Genomic DNA, 20599 nt, shown 5'->3' with positions numbered 1-20599 from the left:
TTTGGTGCTTCAGGATTTGTTAGTTTGTATTTGGATTTGTTGTTGTTGTATCTTAAATGTAATGTGTCTTGCACGTCTCGGCCACCGTACCTAGAAACCCCCGACACCCCACACTTGCGTTAAAATCTGTCAATTTTTTAAATTACTTTTAACCTTAAAAACTTGGAGGCTAACTCTTTAAAGGTCTCAGATAAAAAAAGAAAAGGAGTCTTTACAATAGTAAAAAAAAAATATATAGTTAGATCAAACTAGTTTTTCACTTATTTCTATTAATGAGAGCATCCTTGCACCCATCTGTCTCTGTCTGTCTATCCATCCAACTAGCCTGAAGCATGTTATTAAGAAAAAGTGACCGAACACGCGTACTTACAGCCTCATTTAGAAAATCTATTTATCCTCTGTGCTCATTTTAAATATCCATGTGTTGTTTTGTTTTTTAATTTTACAATTTACCTTTGTAACTGACAAAAGCAAACTCGTGGGTTATAGGTGCCCACGTCTGACTGTATTTTTAAAAATATCAGAGTTTGTTGACCACAGGTCAACATGGTGATGAGCACAGAGCCAGAATCTGATCTATAACTCAACCCATGACACTTGACTATATCTTTTGTTTATCTGCTTTCTATCAGGCTAAACACAAGAGAAGTTTCATATTTTCCTTTTATAAAAATGAATTCTGCTTTTAAGCCCCATTGAATGTGTTGTTCTTCCTCTTTTTCCAGCGGTAAATAAAATTAAATAAATGTTTTTGTGTTTTTGGAAGTTAAAAGTTTACTTTTTTAAATCATTCTACAGAAATGAAGGCGTATAGATATATTCTCTTCTCTCTCTTTTCTTGCCTAAGCTCAGGTCCTCATCCAGAGACCTGGGATCTGGAAGGTCCTGCACAGTATCTTTTGCTCTTCTAAGTGCTGCACTACACAGGACTGAGATGCCTGAGGTCTTTCCAGGGATCGTCTGTAACCACATCTGTCATCTTCATCTTCCAATACATGTTCTTATATATGTTTTTCTTTTCCCTTTGTGTGTTTAATTCCTTCCTTTTACTCTCATCACTGACACTGACTTCTTCATGTAAGAGTTGCCGTACGCGGCCCAAAATGTACTCCAGACGGGCCTGGCTTCCTAATGAGTGGTTGTACTCCAAGCTTTTCCGGGCACGATTGTGACCGCAAGTCTTTCACGATAACACACACAATCACACACACGCACAACACATGGTGAACAGCCAAAGTGTGTGGATTTGTTCTTTTTAAACTACTGCGAAACCATGGTGTTCACTCATTTAGAAGAAAATCAACCCAACTCCTTAAGAAAAAAATGGTTTTAGTGTTTTGTGTGACATGAAAATAATCTTGGGTGGTGGACAGGGTTAAGGGATGAACTTGGCAGACGTTTGTGTGAACAGGGACGACACGCTGCACTCTAACAAATGCAAAGGAGAAGTGTGTGTGTGGATGTTTTGGAAACCCCTGTGCTGCATTCACTGCCCTGAGATCGCCTAGACTTAATTACTGTCGTATTCTTCTCTACCTTTCGTCAGACTTTTGGAGAAAGACAAAACCATAACAACAGAAAAAAAAAGTTTCTCTTCCTCCTTTCACATCTGTTGAGCATTCCAGCTTATTCCTCCTATGGGATTCTTGTTTTTAAATATAGATCAGTCTGATGGCCCCCTCCGCAGGGACCCTGTCCATTACCAAGGCAACATGTCTGTTTGTTTGGTGCGACTCCTCTTTTTTTTTTTCCCCTGCAGGCTGAGATATTTAATTGTATGTTTTTACAGTTTTTCCTTCTATTCCATGTCTTCACTGGCCCCCATGAGTCAATCGTATGATGACCAAGCGCCTCAAAAAATGTCATTTCAGGTGAAATGCATTGATGAAATTGTATGACTTAAAAAATTAAATTAAACAAGGACAGGAAAAAAAAGGAAATGTAGAATATACTGTGGTTTTTCATTTTACTTTTTTTTATGTTGTGCTTTCAAATTTAAATATTTCTATGTGTGTAAACCAACCAAAGAGGCTGATTTAGAAAATCTGCTTAACTTTCTGTTTTTGAAACTTTTTTTGAAGTCCTTGCAATTTTAAAGCTTCAAACTGATGGAGATAATTCTTTTATTTATATTTATTCAGTTATAGGAAAACTGTTTAGGTAACAAAAAGACACAGTCTTCATCAATTTAATTTAAAATTGTGACTGTAACATCAACTTCTTAGATAATCCATATTTATTTTCATTTCCCCTATAAAACCTCCAAATAACTCAAACACACTTTGTCTGATTTGTTTAGTATAACCAGCTTATTTTTGAGGATTTTCAAACATAAGCTTCTATATCTGATGTAAAAGATCAGTATTGGCTTACACAGGCAGGCTGGAAAAACAGCAGCAGCTCTTTCTATGGTGCAAACCACATGTTCATGATTTAGTTTTTGAAATGCCTCAGCATTCAGTGTTTTAATGAACACCATTTTGCTTTTTCACGCCAAAAGAAACATTGATAAGCATTGACAAACGTGGGGAAAGTAGAATTTCTATACAGTTTGGCTTTCTTTCTCTCATATCAATGTGCAAAGACACATACCAACAGGGTCAAACTGTGTTTCTTCATTTACACCAATTATTTTGGGTTCTGCAGCACAAACAAACCTGACCAAAACAGGTTTATTTATGTTCCATATTTTAACACAACATTTGGCTGTCACACGTTTCTTCTCTTTCTACGTCCCTGTATCTGCAGGTGAGTTGAGACCCGGCGAGCACCTCACTCTTTTAGTCAAATGAATAATGTTGCTTTTGGCTGGAACCGAGGCGTGTAAGTGTAAGCCGTTTCTCCTATCTTTGTCAGGATTTTCAGCTGATGCTGGGTGGCCTCCCCGCACAAACATACAGTATTGTTCTCTCACCTGAAAAGGCACGTTCTTCAGATTAACACGCAGATGAACAAACACCCTTTCAACGCAAACATACGCACACACAAAAGGCCAACTGTGCTGTAGCATCCTGCCACCAGAGGGTGCATACAATGTGCCCCCATCTGCCCTGGTTTCAATCTGAGATTCCTTTGGGACCCAGAAAAAGAAGCTCCGGATGTCGGCCCGTCCACATGAGCCAATCAGGCAACAATTAGCTATGATAGGACACATGCACGCATTCATTTTCCACTCGCAGAGAGAAACATGTTCAAAGACATGACTTCATAAGGCGGCAGAAATATGTGCTGAAAAATACAAGCTTTTCTTTCAGCCCAGTCCTTTTGCTTTGCTTCACAGATGTTCACTCACAAATAGCATACAGACACGTTCCCGCAGGAGTTCTGCTCAGACAGAGAAAACAAGTGCTTCCATGTCCTAAAGTCCCAGTCTTTTTAAACAAAAGCATGCCTGCATTCAGAGAAAATAAAAATGAAAGATGTGTCAAAGATATTTTAATACTTTTGCATCATTGACATTGTTTTCTTTTTGTAAAAAAGCTTACAGAATTTATTTTTGGTTTATATTTAATTATGAACCACCTGTCCAAAATAATACTGACACAATTCGTGTAAGATTTGGTATTCTGATGTCATTTTATAACATAGAATTTCTTTTTTGATGACATCCTGACGTGATGTTTGCCCTTCCTGCCAACCAAATGTTATTATTTAATTAGTGCAAACTTTAGTTTGTTCCATTTTGGTATTATAATTGTCATTAAGAGGGACATGGAAAGTTGTTTTTAAGTTCAAACTGGAAACAGGAAGTGCCAAAAACATAAAACCCTAGGCAGGGTTTAGAGAATCTGTTAATTGTTATGAAATCAATCTGTACAAAATTATATTTTCTTCTAGGATACGTAAGCTTATGAGCACAATTATATAATAGTATAATATTATACTAATATTTATTTTTGGTTAAAGTTTGCTTTCAGATATAAATGAAAGTTGGACTTAAGCTCAGTTTGCTTCCAAAGTTGTGTTGAAAGATTTTTTTTTATAACCAACAATATCAATTTTGAACATAAGTTTTAGAAATAAATCCATATTTGATTTTATTGAGAAGCTTTAAACAATAGAAAAATAATAATAAAGTTTTTAATTAATATTGAATAGATTGTTTAGGCATCTTTTACATATTTGTTGTTTGATTTGTAAGTTTGGACATTGGTTTCCTTTCAAAGAAGAGTTTCTCACAGGAAACTGTAGAGAGATTTAACCATATTTGTCATACGTGGGAGAATAATCTGGGTTTTTATTTTAAAATTCTCAGTTGATCCATAAAATTACTATCACGTCCATAAAAATACACAATTTTTTAATCTATTAAGCTATGACTTTATACAATACAAACATAAAATATACAAAATATAAAACAACTTTGAGCTTCTGCAATACTCCTGATTTACTTTTGTAACCAGTCTCCTGTGGTTGGATTAAGTTTAAGCAAAGCAAGATCTAGATTTTGTCCTGGGCCTTTTACAATACTTCACTAAACCTTTAGATTTTTGTTTTCTACAGTCCTAATAATACCACTGGTCAAAGTTATTAGTTTAATGAAAATAATTCACCTCTTTACATCTAGATTTTAGGCCCCCTGAAGAGTCCAAAGCTACCATGACAATGGGGGAAAAAAAGTAAATGAAAAGTTAATGACTGTCGCTGGGACTTCACCTGCTCCATTAGGGCACCAAAGCATTCCCAATTGGAGATAAAAATCTTTCCAGCTATTCCTGCATCTGCCTCAAAGCTTCTTCCTGATGGTTTACCTCTTTTCAGTTCCTCTGGTGGCCACCTGCAGCCTGAGGTGGAGGCCTTTGAAACTCTGGTTTCTGAAACAGGTTGTTGCAAAGGAAAATGCAATCCATCATTGCCTGTTTTTCTCTTTAGTGAGTTAATTATCCTATTTTTCAAACTCTTTCTCCATTTTTAAAAAGACATATGCCATCAGAGTAATCAGGCTTCTTAGCAAAACAAAAGAGATACAGAGTCATTTCCGATTAGATTAGACAAATATTTGACAAAAAGCAATCACCAAAAGCTCAAACTTCAAGAATTCTCCGCATTGCTGTCACTTTTTCATTTGAAGCAGCCTTTCTGCTGTATTTTTAAACTTTGATTCACTGCAGGTTGATGTGGCTGCTAATGCAACATCTGCTTTTGGCCTCCAAGAGGTTTTTAGGGCTCTGTCATCAGAGTAGGTTTCTAGCCCCCATGTAGAGTTCCACAAACAGGAGCACATCACACCACTTCTCCTACCCTCCAGCAAATGTAAATGTTGAGCATGTAAGAAAGAACTGTTTCTTCTTTTGAGTTTATATTTTAGCCAAAGCCACGGGGTGCCTCAACCTCACACAACACCAAGCCCTTTCAGCGGTCTCTTTTCCTGCAGAATTTTGATAACCTCTGGGGGTTTGTTAGCTTAGAGCAGAACCAGACCGCCACTTCAAAACACACACACACACACACACGCATACGGATGCACAGATCACAAATATCCCACCCCCAGCGTTCCTATGTGGCTGACACATCAAAGGGCAGTGTCCGAGGGGGGAAGTTAGCGAAGGTCTGGGGAATCATGGGAGACAAAGGAAGCGATTAAGAGATAAGGATCAGTCTGAGATATGACATTTCATCCTGGGCAGATCCGGTAGACACGCTTCATTCAAGGAGGGGTAGAACAACCACAGGGTGGAGGGAAAGAAGGAGGAGAAGGGAAAGAGATGCAGGGTCTTCCGGCTCTCCTTGTACCTCTCCGTAATCTGTTGCTGAAAACAAAAAGGACTGCAAAATGCACTTAATTAGCTTTGCATCCTCCAACTCTTTAAACTTGCCCCAAACCCCCCTCACTTCAAAAAGCAGAGTAGGTCAGAGGAACTTCAAAGGAGAAGTTCTCCTCTAACTTATGTACAGCAAACAGCTGTCGGCCGGAACAAAAGCCTCAGCTGCTGCTGTTTTGCAGCCTGCTTGTACATCTTCATTCTCTTGGCAGAGCACCCAAGGTTCCACATTTTATTTGCTCTTAAATAGTGTTTAGACACACAAAAGGGGCAAATGCGAAAGAAACCTCCTCATTGTGGGCCTAATTGCCTCGGAGTCGTGTTACATCTCCAGTTACACGTTGTTTCTTTCAAACTGTAGCCCGCAAGCCCAAGGCACAATCCACCTGCCTCTCAGAGAACCACACAAAGGGTCAGCGTATGAACACAGAGGGAGTCTGTTAGCAAGTAAACACTGAGATCCAGCACGGCCCAGCTCCAGCCAAACACCAGTCCTCTGCTCAGATTCTGGCAGCTGAAAGGCAGACCCTGAACGCAGCCCAAATGGGCATCCGTGACCAAACAATGAAGTATTGCCAGATGACACCATACTGTTTATCAACTATTAGCCTCGTATGCCAATTAGTGTTCCTTAGACAAAAGACCAGAGGACTGATAAACAGCAGATCTGCAGAAACAGCTCAGTTTAGTTTGTAAGTGCAAAAAGTGTTTTTCTTTTAATTTATGATATTTTAATCATTTGTGTGACTAAAAGATAAAGTAATGACTTTAACTTGTGAAATTTAACACACGATTCTTCTTTGGATGTGTAAAATGCCAAATTTTGGTACATTTTTCTATCACCTTAGAAACCTTTATGAATGGTAAAGTTAAAAAAAAAGGTTTACTTCCAGTCATTTGTCACTGCTTACTTTTTGGGCAAAGCAAGAAAAAAAGATGTTGATCCCAAATTTGCTTAAAAAAATATAAAAGGAAGTCTAGAATAAAATTGAACTTTTTAAGGTTTTTTGTGTTCATATTGATTCCAAAAGTGTGTTGAGGTTTGCACACTAAAAAATAGAAATGTAATCTATGTATGTTAATAATGTTACTTCACTTTGGGTGGATGTCAAACATCCCTTAACCTTTATAAGTCCCAGAACTAACCTGTGAGTTTTCCAATCAAATCGACTTTACAATGACGTAGAAATGACCCAGAACCCCCCATTAGCTTTATTTTCATTAAAAATCTAGGGTGAAGGTTTAAAAAAAAAATTAACTTTGAATTTTTTTTTCTCAAAACAAACACAACAAGAGTTATGATACATTACTGTGAAACTTGGATCCCAAAAATCCTTGAACCTTTGCATATAGTTCAGTTTTTTCAGACATTTTTCAGATAGTTTTGACTTTGTGGATTTAAAAATTTTATTTTGTCTCTTTATTTTTTTTCCTATATATTAAAAAAATATTTGATCTTAATTTTTGATATTTTGTAGTTGAAAAATGACAATTTACCACTTATCATTGTGTTTTTTTGGACAGTTCCAGGTTTATTGTGGAACTATTGTGTAGTATAATAAAAAATATACATCAAGCATTGCCACAAAAACAGTTTTTAAGATAAATTGTTGCAAAAGAAGCTCAAAAAGCACCCAAAGTACTAGGGTTGAGTACATAAAGTTGTAGAATTTTAAGATTATCTCTTCTTTGGTTAAAATAAAAAAGAAAAAAGTAAGGGGTGCCTTTGAAAGATGTTTCCAGAAAGGTAATGGTGGCCAAACCCGTACACCTGTTCAGTGGGAGATGCCCTGCAGGGACTCTAACTACAGGCCGAGGGAGCGTCGGGGGGCGCGGCTGTGGGGCCAGCCATCTTTTCATTAGCCGTATCTAATGAAACTGCACAGGTCCTGAGGAAGAAAGCCCTACTGCCGCGACACCCTGCCCTGCCCGAAATTACACTAGAGATTCGACCACAAAAGAAGCATTCCGTCCACACAGCGACACTGGCACTTGACACCAAATTTTAAGCCTGCAGATTGTGGAAATTTCCACTGCTTTGGTGCCTGGGAAAAACGACTTTCAAGGGGGGGTTAATCACAGCAACCCCTCTTTTCATCGACCCGCCATTCCTGTGATGGTTTTTGTTTGGGAACAGTTGTCAAGGTGGAAATATCTTATACTCTTTCTAATCACGTGGCCAGCAATTACTGTAATTAGGCTTTCTTTTGAGGGTTGGGGGGCATTGTTTCTACTTGTAGCATCACTGACAAACACAAAGGACTAACAGCGCGATTTCTAGCTTGCAAGTGCAAATTTGTGAGAGCGTGGGCATGTACTTAAACGCGCATGAGAGGGTGCACACCCCAACACACGATGCATGTTAGAAGAGCCAGAAGAAGGTGAGAATGAGCATATATCTAACACCTGTCACTCAAAATTACAGCCTTTTCAGCCCTAACCTTTTGGCGCTAATTGTTGGGTGTTTTTTCTTATTCTTACCAGAGCGTTGCTACTCTTTAACTTCTGGACAATCTAACTTTTTTAATTCTAATAGTTCTATGTTTTAGAGAAGCCTCTAATGAACTTTTAGCGTGTGTTTTAATAAAACATTCCTGGAAAGCTACAGTGTTTTCTTCTCTGTCATGATCTCATGTCACCTGCCTGCACTGTACACAATGTGTGTCTGAAACCATTAGTGACCCCGAGGTCAAAGTATTCCACCGATGACAGCCTTATCCCTTTAAATGCACCGCTGAGTGGTCCAGTTGCCATGTGCCCGTGCCGAGGTGTGCATGATGAGTGGAGATGAGTCACAGACAGGGGTGAGAGGAGGTGCCACACAGATAACCCCCACAGATGGACAGCGGAGAGGCTCTAAGGTTTCAAACCCGCCGCTGTGAGCTAACTTCTTTGAGTAAAAATGATATACCCTGAATAAGAGCATAAGGAAAAGGAGATATGTATGAAATGAGAGGCCCTGACCTTGATCTCCCCTGACATGAGCTTTCATCAGAAATGATCGTCCAGATTCAGAAATGAACCAGACTGCAGATCATGGAGCATGTTCATGGGTTTTTAAGTGCTGTGAAACATCTCCGATGGTCAGAAATTTCAAAAGCGTGACATCTGTCAGCACCAGAGGATAATTATGATTCGTTTGTGGTGTTCAAGACTGCAAAAAAAACTTGAATATTTGAAAAATTCTAGGGAAGCAAGTGTTTTTTGGAAACACCTCTCCTTTTACTTGAAGTAATCTAAGGACCTGATTTAAAGGGTTTTTGTTGGAACTTTCTTAACACTCAAAACTTTTGAGATGCTATGCTAAATTAGATTACTTATTTGCCATTTAGATATTAAAAGTAATTTTAAAATATGATTGGTTTTACTTGCTTTGTTGTTAAATTTTAAGAAGTAATGAGGTGAATAGCAGTGGGACGGATTGGAATAAAAGAACTTTAAAGATGCAATTTTTACATGAAATCTTTGTGGGTCAGTAGGGGAAAAAAAATGTGGGCTTAGTAGGTTATATTAAAACTTGAAGGAATTTGAAACAGTTTGACCACGTTTAGTTGTTTTTGACATTTTTGCAAAAAAGAAAAAAAAAATCTGTTAGTTTTCTGGAATGCACGTCCTTTTAAACCGACAAAGCCCAATGACTTGAGGATAAGAGGAAAACACCACACGTTCAACGAAACGTCTTACTCCTAGAATTTTAAAGAAGCTTTTTCTCAAAAGAGATTTTAAGAGCGCTCCCACTAAAAGCAGCAAATGCAGCTTTTTTTCCTGCAGGGAGGGGTTACCGTCTGCAAACACTTAATGCTGTACTTTACGATTGAAACGTCCAAATAAAAAAGCCTTTCTGAAGACTTCTCCCTGTCACTTAGATGAGCTTTGTCAATGGAGCTGCAGCACCTGTAATTGCGTGAGAAGAGGAGACTGAGGCTCATCACACAAAGACGAAAAAATCTGTTTAGAAGACTCATTATAGAACTGCCCTCCCCCATTTACAGCTCTTTTTACGAAGCCCTTGAAACATTTTAAAGCATGAAGCTCCTCGCACATGGAGAGTAATACCACAGTAGACCCTCAACATAAACTTTAAGGGCTAAATGGCAGACTTGCTGAGTGCGTGGAACTCATAAACCTTTTTCTCTTTCTTTTTAATAAACATGCATCCTCTTTTTGTGTAGGTTAGTGGGATAATGACTGGGCAGGGCAATTACCATCAACTTGCTGATCCTATCTGAACTTTAGAGGGAGTTAAAATGTTGTAATTGCCGTGTCAAACTGTTTTTTTTTATTGAAATACCTTCCCTTCATCCTGAACACACACAGATATGTAGGCTCCCAACCTGCTGCATCCTCTGATTATCTGCCTTTAATGACTGCAAAATGAAATTCTTCTGACCTCCTCTTGTTTTCTGATGCTGATATGCAAGCATCAAAGAGAAGCCCTGGGGCAGTTAGAGAGCTGGAGGGGCCAGCAGGAAGAAAAACCAACAAATGGCTCTGAGTTTTCACAATGTAATTGTCTTATTGATTCAACATAGCTTACAAGAACTCCTTCCAGAGTCTTTTGTGAGATAAATATTTGATTTTAAGGTGCAAATTTGTGCTGATTTATAAGAGATGCAGACACTGTTCTCCAGCAGTTCAAAGGAACCCCCCTCCATTAACATTATCACATAATTTGGGCCAGCCATCAGCTTGTAAATAAGTGATGTCAAAGCCTTTTGTGTGATGGGGGTGCAGGTTGGAGACAGGAGTCTTTGCTCTGCTGGCATGAGCCGCCGAAGACAAAGGCAGGAGACAGAACGGCTAACCTTTGATTATTCTAAAGACCCGACCGCCTCCTGAGAGAGCAGGACGCATCAGCCGCAATCATGCACCCAATGTGGGGACGTCAGGAACAATAGAATCACCCTCACAGTCAGGCTGAACGACAAACTCCAACTGCAACTGGATTAGCAACCAAAACACATCGGCCTAATTGACATAAAAATTAGGTTTTTGTGAGAAAAGACCCTCAAACTAGCTTTGAGATTGAAATCCAAAACCAGATGTGAAGGAATAGTTCTCAATTTCCTAGAAAGTTTTTCAAATCTTTTTTAAAATATATTTTTTAAACTAATTTGATGCAAAATGCAAACAAATTAAGTCAAATATGTATTTTATTTTTCTCATTTCAGGATTTTTTGTGATTGAAATATAGTGTAACTTTTATTTAAAAATATTTTTGTAAATAGTTGAGACATACTTTTTTTTACAACGGACAAAACCAATATTATAAAACAAAAAGATTACGTTTATAGTGGTAGATTAACGCCAAGGTACAGATGGAACTTGATTTTCTTGATATATGACATATATATATATATATATACATGTAACGGTATATATATACCATATATATTTTTATATATATATATATATATATACACACCATATTTATGATATGTATATATATATATATATATATATATATATATATATATATATATATATATATATATATATATATACATGTAACGGTATACATATACCATATATATTTTTATATATATATATATATATATATATATGTGTGTATATATATATATATATATGTGTGTGTGCGTGTATGTGTGTGAGTGTTAGGCTTTGCTTATTTTTTCAGATACAAAGTGGGTACATATTATGATGTGACCGATTGATTTAAATGAAGCAGTTCATGTTTTATTTTTTCTGTATAAAACAAAAGCAATAAATATCACCAGTAAATAAACTTTACTTTGTTTTTACTATTTTCTCCATAAAAAAACAAAAAAACAATCTAATGTACATTATGAAAAGTTGTACAGCTTTTGTTTTAAAATAAGGGCTCAATTTGTCTTTAATATGTAGATATAAATATATATATTTTGCCAAAATGTATGATAAAAGGGAAAAAAGTGAGACAAACATACAGATCATAGAAGTTATAAATAATGGTAAATGTTTTTGGGTGGAATTGTTTCTGCTTTGTTTGTTGCCAGTCCAAATGACAGGTTTTTTTTTTCTTTTCTAAAAAAAAAGGTCTTCATACTCCACGGGAACAGGACATTTTTTTCGGCTTCACAAGGTAGATGAAAGAAATCTAGGATATTTTGAAACTAAACTTATTAGAAGTCCTGATTGGGTCCTCCTGCTGTGACATTACACAATATATAATGAAAAAGTGAAAATGCAGTTCATTGAGGAGAAGGAAAGGAAGAATCATGTTGGATTTGTCGTTTTTAGAGCAGGGTCTTCCTTCAACAGTGGAAACCAATCGGCCATGAAAGACTTTTTCAGAATGTCAACCGATTGTTTTTACGACATGGTCCATCAGATAATGCCATTCAGTCAATTTGCACCTACAGACAGAGCTGCATTAACCCCGCCCACTTCAAATCAACCAATCATTAAACACCTTTGCACAAAATACAAAGTTCTGCTTAAAAGTTGAGTTGGGAACAAGCTGGGAGAACTTGAGAAAAGAAATGCAACAATTGCTCTTGCACGACTGGGAGATTACATTTCTCTGCTCCCGCGGAGTATGAAGAGGCTTTCAGTTTGTGGGTCAGCGGCAGCCGCAGCCTTCCACTACCATTTCCTGGTAGTTTTTTAGGACCACCTTGTCATATTCGTCTAGGTATAGCATTGAGATGGCGCTGAGCTCTGTTGGTACGCAGCAGGCCTTGGGAATGTTGTTGTTCACAGAGTTCACCAGTGTCTGCACGATGGCGTGGTTAGTTGAGTTCAGATGATCTGCCAGCGGAAAAGGGCACTCTCCGTGGCAGTAATAGGCCTGGTAACCAGGAGGTGCCACTATCCAGTCATTCCAGCCTACATCGCTAAAGTCCACATACAGAGTATGGCGCCGGCAGTTGCGGTTTCGTTTACGCCCTCGTGGTTTGGGGCTGCGTTTTGTCCGGCGTGTCAATGAGTGACCCTTTCCATCGTGGCCAAAGGTAACCAGAAGAGGGCGTACCTGGTCCCAGTCCTCTCCTGGCTCCTGGTGTAAGGAACGGCTGATGCGGACATGTCGGTGCTGGTTGTGTGGAGTCTGATTAAGGTGGAGAATCTCCACAGCCAGTCCATAATTAGGGAGCCGTTCCCGAGTCCAACGTAGCACAGCGGGGCTGACGTCAAAGCTCTCCCAACGCGAAGCGTTGTGGCGCACAAGCCGGGTGTCCAGAAGCTGCGTGATAAGCTGCCCGGGCCGCGGGGGTTTAAGCACCTCGTATATGTTTATCCGATGAAGGCCCTGGTCGTTTAGGGGGCTATCATCGTTGGCCTCGCCCAGCTGCTGACGGTAGAGTCGCAGCTCTGCGGAAGACAGCAGCTCGTCCTCTGGAATGCTACTAAGGTTGAACAGGAAGCGAAGACGGATGGATTCTGCATCATCCACTTCGTGTATCCTCTCCATGTGCTCTGAAAACAAGAAAAAAAAGTATGTTGATGCATAGAGAATAACTCTGCTGTGTTTGATGTGAACTCTTGTAGCATTAAATTTGACTTTTTTAGAAGCTTACGAGCATTTACGCAACTCAAGACAAACAGTTCATCTCCTCACTCTTAAGCAGGCTTAACTCACATCAAATAATATAAGCCTAGACATCTTTAGGCCTCTAGCGTAACCAGGTAAAGAAATATATATCATCCACACTTCCTTATCTTTCTTCGAGGATTATCCGGCTCTTCTCCGAGCATCTTTTTCTGAGCACTTTGCTGAAACATGCATTACAAGGAGGGTGGTGATTAACGTACCACAGCTACAGTATAAACACAGTGAAGGCTCCCTGTTCCACGCACAGTCTGCAGATTTCTGGCAAGATCACCATTGTTGGGGAAAGGAATGTTGTGTCTACTATTTTCCTGCTCAATCCACCCCTGTTATTTCACACCCAAGCCCTAATCTTCCCCAGGTGGTTCTCATTATTAAAACCTGCTGTGCTTTTGATTAGCACTGTAGTTTGTTCACTTAAGACATTTATCATTTTCATCATGAATAATCATTAAGGAATCAAACAATGCACTAGAATTACACTTACTCCAAGCCTGTGGGAAAGAATGCTTCGCCTGGCTAATTAGAATTTCAAGTATCCACACACCTCACCTCTGTGTTCCGATGTCTGACTAAAGAAGCAGCTGGAAACATCACTTTCCATTACCGAAGGGCAGTCAAAGCCATCTTTAAGGATGAAAAGTTTGCCTTTCCTGTAAACATCTCCTCAACTCACTGTCCATCTGCTGCAGACTGTAATACCTCCCTGTGCTTTGGACAGATGAGTCACTCTATCACACAATGGTGCTTCCATGAAAGCAAGCACTCCCACTCAAAGGGTTTCAGAACGTATTATTAACATAGTTCTGCAAAGGAGAGAAGGGTAAAACCCATCCACAAGCTCACATGGGCACATGTTCTCATAGCATCATGGGCAGAGGTAACTCCTCCACCTATTTAATATTGATTTGTTGATTGTGCAGTCAATTTCATAAGCCCAACTCTCTAGTTTTTCCTATCCTTCTAAGCAACGTAGCTCCCAAAACCACCCTAATTCACTCAATTCACCAGAAAAACACAAAACTTTGCATTTGTTAACTTCTAACTTTCATCTCTATTTAGTTTTTTTGTTTCGTTTTCAAACACGCCCCACCAAGTCAATCTATTTTTTCTAAACTCAGTTAAAAAGTAAATTCTTCAAAACCCCAGTCTGTCTTAAAATTAAGTTATCACAGTAATCAGAAGCCACACTTCTAAATCGCTTTTCCATCTCTCCAGAGAGCTGCAGTGTCTTCTCCAGGCACCCATGTTGTTGGCAGTAGGCTCTTTATTTAGAAGGCTGCAGAGTAGCATTAGAGATAATTGCACAGTGCCAAAGGTCCTGCAAAAAAGAGCCCTCCACATAAACTGGAGACGTAAGAGAGGAACGCATAACAGTTCCAAGCCAAATGGGGTTTTGAAGCCACGTTCTGCTGGGTGGAGTGAGATGTGTAAGTCAGTAATATGAAGGTATGCTTCTCCTTCAGCTACTAACCAAACAAACACACACACAGCTGTCAAATTGGGCCCTAGAGAGCTCGTCTAGCAGATTTTTTTTTACCAATCTGTAGACTGTATGGTGACCACATCCTTAGATTCTTTGGTTATGGCGAGATGGGTGGAGTAGCTTTGCAATCATGTTTCAAGGACTCATTTTTTTTTGTCTCTTCCCTGAATGCTTTGCAATCTGCAGCTACACTAATTCATAACTTTGGGGCCAAAATGGGTGAGCGGCAAAAGTTTCCTCAAGAAGTTTTTTTTGTCTTTAAGTAGTATTTTTTATTAATTTTTATGAAGCAAACTGTCAGTTCCCTTACCTTCATGGTGGAAGCCCCTCACGGTGTTGGCTCGGCTGGCTGACTTCTCGGGATACTCAAAAGGAATTTCGTGTGCCTCTACGTCTTCAGCCTCCCCTGACTGCAGTCGATAGAGATCCAGCAGGTAACGAGGCACGGCGGCAGCTTTGCTTGGACGCGGGCGCTTTTTGAGGCCAAACATGTGCAACAGTGTGGCCTCAAAGTCCCGTAAAAGTTCATGGCTCTGAGCGGTCGAGCGACCCTGCAGGCCAGGTACTTTCTTTTTCCCTTCTTCGGGTATCAGACTAGCATGGTTGCTCTCTCCCAGCAGGACTTGGGATATTAAAATGACCATCAGCATTCGATTACCAGGAATCATGATGTCTCTGGTGGGAGCGGCAGATGAAACAAGAAGACAAAAAGATTAGAAAAGGTCTGAATGGAGCAGAGGGGCAAGAGTGCATAACAAGGACTATAATCTTGCACAATATACAGATTTACAACCATTCCTATCAAATTTATTTCAAATGAACTCAATAATTCCTTCTACCGTGTTTATAGAAATGCCTTCCCCAATCACTTGCTGTTTATCTTTGGCGACATCCTCTAAAGGTAAACAGCTGTTTCAAGAACCCTACTTTTTTAATGCAAACTGTGGGGCCATTCCCCTGTGCTCCACCCCTTCCCCTTGTCTCCTCTACTATGATTAGACAAATAAAAGAAGCAGCCCTGAGGTCGGAACAAATTCTTGACTCAATAAGGAGCCATTGTTCCTCACAGTCTGCCTCAACAAGCCGTGGGACAAACCTGAGACTTTCGGCAACACATTAAAAAGAAAAGGCTCTTCCTAGAACATGCGCTTCGACCAACACCCCTTACAGTGCTTCAGTTCAAGTCTGGACAAATGCCACATAAACGAGTGTTTGACTGGACAGACAAGAGAGTGTGTGGAGGGAGGGATACAAGATGCAGCAACACGTCACATGCCACAAATTGAAATGCCATGGTCCACTTACTTACCGACAGAAAATAGAGCATGGGAAAACAGTCCATGTTTGTTGGGAGCAGGCAATGGACACGTTTTTCCAGGAAATATTAGGTGGTGTGGGGAGGCGGCAGGAGAACATTGGAGTGACCCTGTTCCTGAAAGATACAGTCAAAAACAAGGGGGAGACTATAAAGCTGAGTGCCGCTGCAAACACTTGTGACTGGTGTGGTAGTTACTCGAGAATGTGTGTGTCAATCGGTTTCAGTTTGTGTGTAAGAAAGAAACCTGGTGTCTCTTTAAGGCTTATCATTTTGACTCGTGGGTAAGCTAGCTATTTACTGTAACTGGAATGTGAGGAGGTATGTGCCACAACACAGACAGCAGATTACTAATGCGTTAATCTCACTTCAGACAATTCTTAGCTGCTGTTTTTTTTACAATTATACCCCTAAATCTGCATCCTTTTCATATATTTATCATTTCATTTGTCGCCCAAATTAAAGTAACTTTATTTCTTGTTGAAGTTGAGATTTTTTTTTTATTCTGCAGCTTTTTGAGTCCTAAATTCTGATTCAATTAATAAGTTCATAGCAATTATATTAGATAAATTGGTGCCTACTTAAATAAAACAGAAGGAAAAGACTACTCACCACTTTACTACTTCTAAGACATGTTTAACAAGCCTCGTCATACAGCTCTAATGGTTGAATTTGAACACGACACTTGGAGGGCTAAACGTTGCTGAATCACACTAATAAAATTACTGAGTTTCAGAGTGACCACGCCAACTGTAGGGCATCGTTTGTTGAGCTGGAGAGCACCCAAGCATTACAACGCAGAGGATGCATATTAGCAGTAAAAGAGAGTGAGGCCATAAAATATGGGTGTTTTACAGTGTGTGAGCATGCCCGGCTTGGTATCTGTGTGATTAACTCAGCCCCTCAATAGCTCACTGTACATGCAATCAAGGATCCCTTTTCCGAACAGCATTAGACTCTGACCTCAGCTTGACCCCCACCCCCTTTCTCGGTCATGACATTAGATCCAATGTGTGTGAAAAAGAAAGGCCCAAGGTGCAGGCGTGCGCACACACAAACGAATCGGCGCATCCATGTGTCGGTTCGCGTGCACGTGCCGCAGCTCGCGCATTCGTGAGAACTGTGGCAAAGAAGGGAGAGGAGGGTTCAGAACATGATCAGCTCGATTACCCATGGGGTGCTGCGATGTGTGTGTGTGTGTGCAAGTGAGTGTGTGAGCCTGTGCGTGAACATCTCTGACAACAAACGTTCATTGTACAGAGAGGGCCTCTCCCATGATTACAGGGATTCATAGCACTCAAAAACACTGACCAAACAGAATATCTTGTAACTGTAACCAGCCACTGACAGAGCTGCAGGCTACAGCAGACAGACACTCAAAGTGATGCGATGATGATGAAAGAAGATGCGAAGCAGACACTGGCCTGTTTTCAACTTTGGAGATAAAAATACATTTGAGTTTCCACTAAATCCTGTAAGTCCCATTCCCTCATCAGAATCCCAGAGAAGGCAAAGCAGAGCCCGCACATTAAGACGTTTTCAGAAAAGGCCTCAGTCTTTAAACTGAACAGCAGACAGGAACACTTTTTCCAAAAATGAAAATAAAAAAATGGAGACCAGAGCGGAATTAGGCCGCAGCAGTCAACTGCCTCTTCTTCTTTTTCTGTTTCTAACTGACCAGCGATAATGTGATCAGAGTTTGCACATGGCTCCTCAGATGTGTCTTCTAAGGAATTTGACAGTTGTGATAGAAAGAAATAGAAAGAAAGTTGGAGGGAAGCAGGTTGCCTTGGAAACAGACAAATCACCTGACCTTATCGTTTTATCTAGCAGCAAAAAAGTTCAGCGAGACAGTTCTAGTCTCTGAAGCTGGTGCTTGTAAGCACTGAAACAGCTATATGACAGCTGTCCCAGGAACCAGACTGTTTTTGTGATCAGTAATAAAAAATGGCTTGTTTGCTTTCTTCAAAATAAACCTAAACTTACCAGAGACTAAAGGAGTTTAAACAATCAGAAGGGCCTGCTGTTTTTCCTTCGCTCTTCTGAAAAATGCATTCACAGTCAGTGAGATCACTCCAAGCAAATTAACGGTTTTGTTGGCCTTATAGTTTTGTTGAAAGGCACAAAGGATGGTGTAAAAGATGAGCTGTGTGCCTGTTTTTCCTCTTCCTTAAATATTATGGCAAGTGATTTGACTGGCACTGAAATCAATCACTTAAACTGTTGCAAAATATGCATCATTTCTAAGGAGTCAGATCCTGGGTCAAAGATTTGCAAAAATGAGGAAAAAAAAGAGTGATTTAAGCACTAAATATGGCATACCATCTTCTTAATGTGCTTAAAAAAGGTCCCCATGCTCAAATTTGAAGGCTATAGGTTTCCTTAGAAATGCACAGAAATGTGTAAATGATGTGGCATGTGCCCCAAGTTGCATTTTTGTTGCAGTTTTGCAGCTTTATGGACGAAAACGACACAATGTGGCTTTAAATCAACAAACGCAGTGGTGAAAAAACATTTAAAACATGAGTTTTAATTTTATATAACAAAGAAAATGAACGTTTTTATTTTGTAGTTTGACAAATACCATAACTAGACAAAGTGGGACATGGTTTTACGCACAAATCAATATAAAGCTAAATGTCTTTTTTTTAACAGTTTAAATCACGTTGGACAAATCTGAAGAATCAATCGACCAGCGGTTTTACTCGTACCTGGGCGTCATGACGAAGAAGTAGGTGTTTAATTATTCAGACACTTTTTGGGACTTAATATAAAAAATAAATAAAAAAGCCACAAAACCCAGAGAAAATCAAATGTGTCTGCTGGTCCACAGAAAATGGAGCGCAACGAAATCGGACTCTCTGTTTGGAAATGACCTCACTATCCTGACATTGCTTAAGTCTAGGGCACCAAAAGCTGAGATCGCGGGGCTGGTGGTTGCGCGCTTTTATCTCACTTTGACGCGCCTTGCGCTCACGTTGTCCTAAAACTTAGGATTTTTCTTCTAAAACAAAAACTGAAGTGATGTGATCTGCTAGAAGCAAAATCATGACATAAGTTAAGAGTGGTGAAGCCAGACTCCTGAGCATGGTATTTCAAAGGTTTGCTCCATCTAAAGTGGCTCACTCATGCGCGACGGTGTCAGTGGATGAGCGCTTACCATCAGTAGAGGTACAGGTATCCTCAAATCAATAGGAAAAAAAAGAGATAATGAAAAGTGCTCCAGGCCTTACGCAGGAATAAACGCCCAAATGAGCCTAAATGAGAAACTTGGTGCGTTTTTTAGGCTCATTAATCCCTTCGTGGCACCTCCTCACGGAGCCGTGGACAATCGGCGCTCTGCGGCGGGGTTTCTATCAGCCTCCAGAACAGTCTGTATGGGCGGGCGGTGAGGAGGACGCACAAGACTTCGCAAATGATCAAACATCTCTGGTCCCTCGCAGTTTTTATTTCTCCGCCCTGCCTCCTCCTCCTCCTCCTCCGTCTCCGACCTCCCCATACACCTTGGATAACCCCCCTCCCCCCTCCCCGTTTGACATTCGCCCCCACTTTGAGCGCATACACCTCACTCATTTACCTGTTTTTTTTTTGTTTTGTTTTTTTGTTTGTTTCGCTTTTTTTTCTTAAACTTTTTGATTCATAGTTACAAAAAAACGACGCTGCTCTGAAGGGTTGAGCTCCAACAGTAAACTTCATTATTAAACTACTGGGGACAAAATTAATATTTTAGTTCAGACTAGTGAAACAACTTTACCTTCACCACGTTCTTGAATTATATAAGCTATAGTGTAAAATAATCTAACAATAAAAATTAATTAAATAAGGCTTTTTCCTGGTACTTGCTCTCTCACTTGGGTTATTTATTTATCCCATTCTGGGGTTTTTCCTGTTGGAATATATTTCTGGTTTACTGTTTTGGATCAAAACTAATGTTTTGGGTCATTATTTTAATGTTTTTTACTGATATTTTTTGTTATTTTCTGAATTAAAACAACCCAGAAAAAAGTTAGTCCCTTTTGAACCACGTTGTTAGGTTAAGAAAAAACCCAACTTGGTTTATTTTGAGCTATAATTTCTATATATATAATTTATAATTTATTTTAGTGCGTGTCTTAATGTCTGAATTGAGACTTAAAGAAGCCATCATTCGATAAACGTTTTATATTTATATTTATTGTTTGAAATTTTTATTTTTTTCATTTTTTTATTCATTCAAGTAAAAATAAAAATGATAGCAAAAAAATATCAGAAATGTCTGCTAGAGGCTTGTGTTCAAGGCTCTGAAAAAACTTATTTTTACTCAGCTTAAAGACTTTGAAGTGAAAATTAATGATGGTTGAACATCCACACACCTTAAATTATCTTCTTTTGTAATACCTCAATATTTAGATGGACAATTTAAAATCAAAGAGTCATTTATTTTATTTGTCTTGGCCTAAATGTGCTCTTCAGTCACACTGATTGGCTTTTCTTGGAACGTTCTTGTC

At 39.3% G+C, this 20599-nt stretch overlaps 1 protein-coding gene across 2 annotated transcripts; it reads right to left on the bottom strand.

Moving 5' to 3' along the window:
* Positions 1 to 11504: 11504 nt before the first annotated feature.
* Positions 11505 to 19637, bottom strand: bmp4 (bone morphogenetic protein 4). Of its 2 annotated transcripts, XM_004082199.4 has the most exons (4): positions 19273 to 19637; positions 16107 to 16229; positions 15108 to 15472; positions 11505 to 13178 (listed from the first exon to the last, which is right to left on the bottom strand). In XM_004082199.4, exons 2-4 carry the CDS (start codon positions 16211 to 16213, stop codon positions 12325 to 12327), a joined length of 1326 nt encoding a protein of 441 aa, XP_004082247.1. In that variant the 5' UTR covers positions 16214 to 16229; positions 19273 to 19637; the 3' UTR covers positions 11505 to 12324. The 2 variants fall into 2 exon arrangements, with proteins under 2 accessions (XP_004082247.1, XP_020569239.1); XM_020713580.2 differs by lacking the exon at positions 16107 to 16229 and having other exon boundaries at positions 19273 to 19540.
* Positions 19638 to 20599: the final 962 nt, after the last annotated feature.

This window comes from Oryzias latipes, chromosome 22 (assembly GCF_002234675.1).
Source record: "Oryzias latipes chromosome 22, ASM223467v1".
NCBI lineage: Eukaryota > Metazoa > Chordata > Actinopteri > Beloniformes > Adrianichthyidae > Oryzias > Oryzias latipes.
Note: the sequence above shows the minus strand (reverse complement) of the source record. Positions and strands in the feature narration are given on the sequence as shown.

Coding starts and splice junctions, on each gene's coding strand:
- bmp4 (XM_004082199.4), bottom strand. CDS start 16,213: ATGTTCTCCTGCCGCCTCCCCACACCACCTAATATTTCCTGGAAAAAC. Junction 15,473..16,106: donor CCATGCTCTATTTTCTGTCG/GTAAGTAAGTGG, acceptor CGCTCCCACCAG/AGACATCATGATTCCTGGTA. Junction 13,179..15,107: donor GAGGGGCTTCCACCATGAAG/GTAAGGGAACTG, acceptor TCTTGTTTTCAG/AGCACATGGAGAGGATACAC.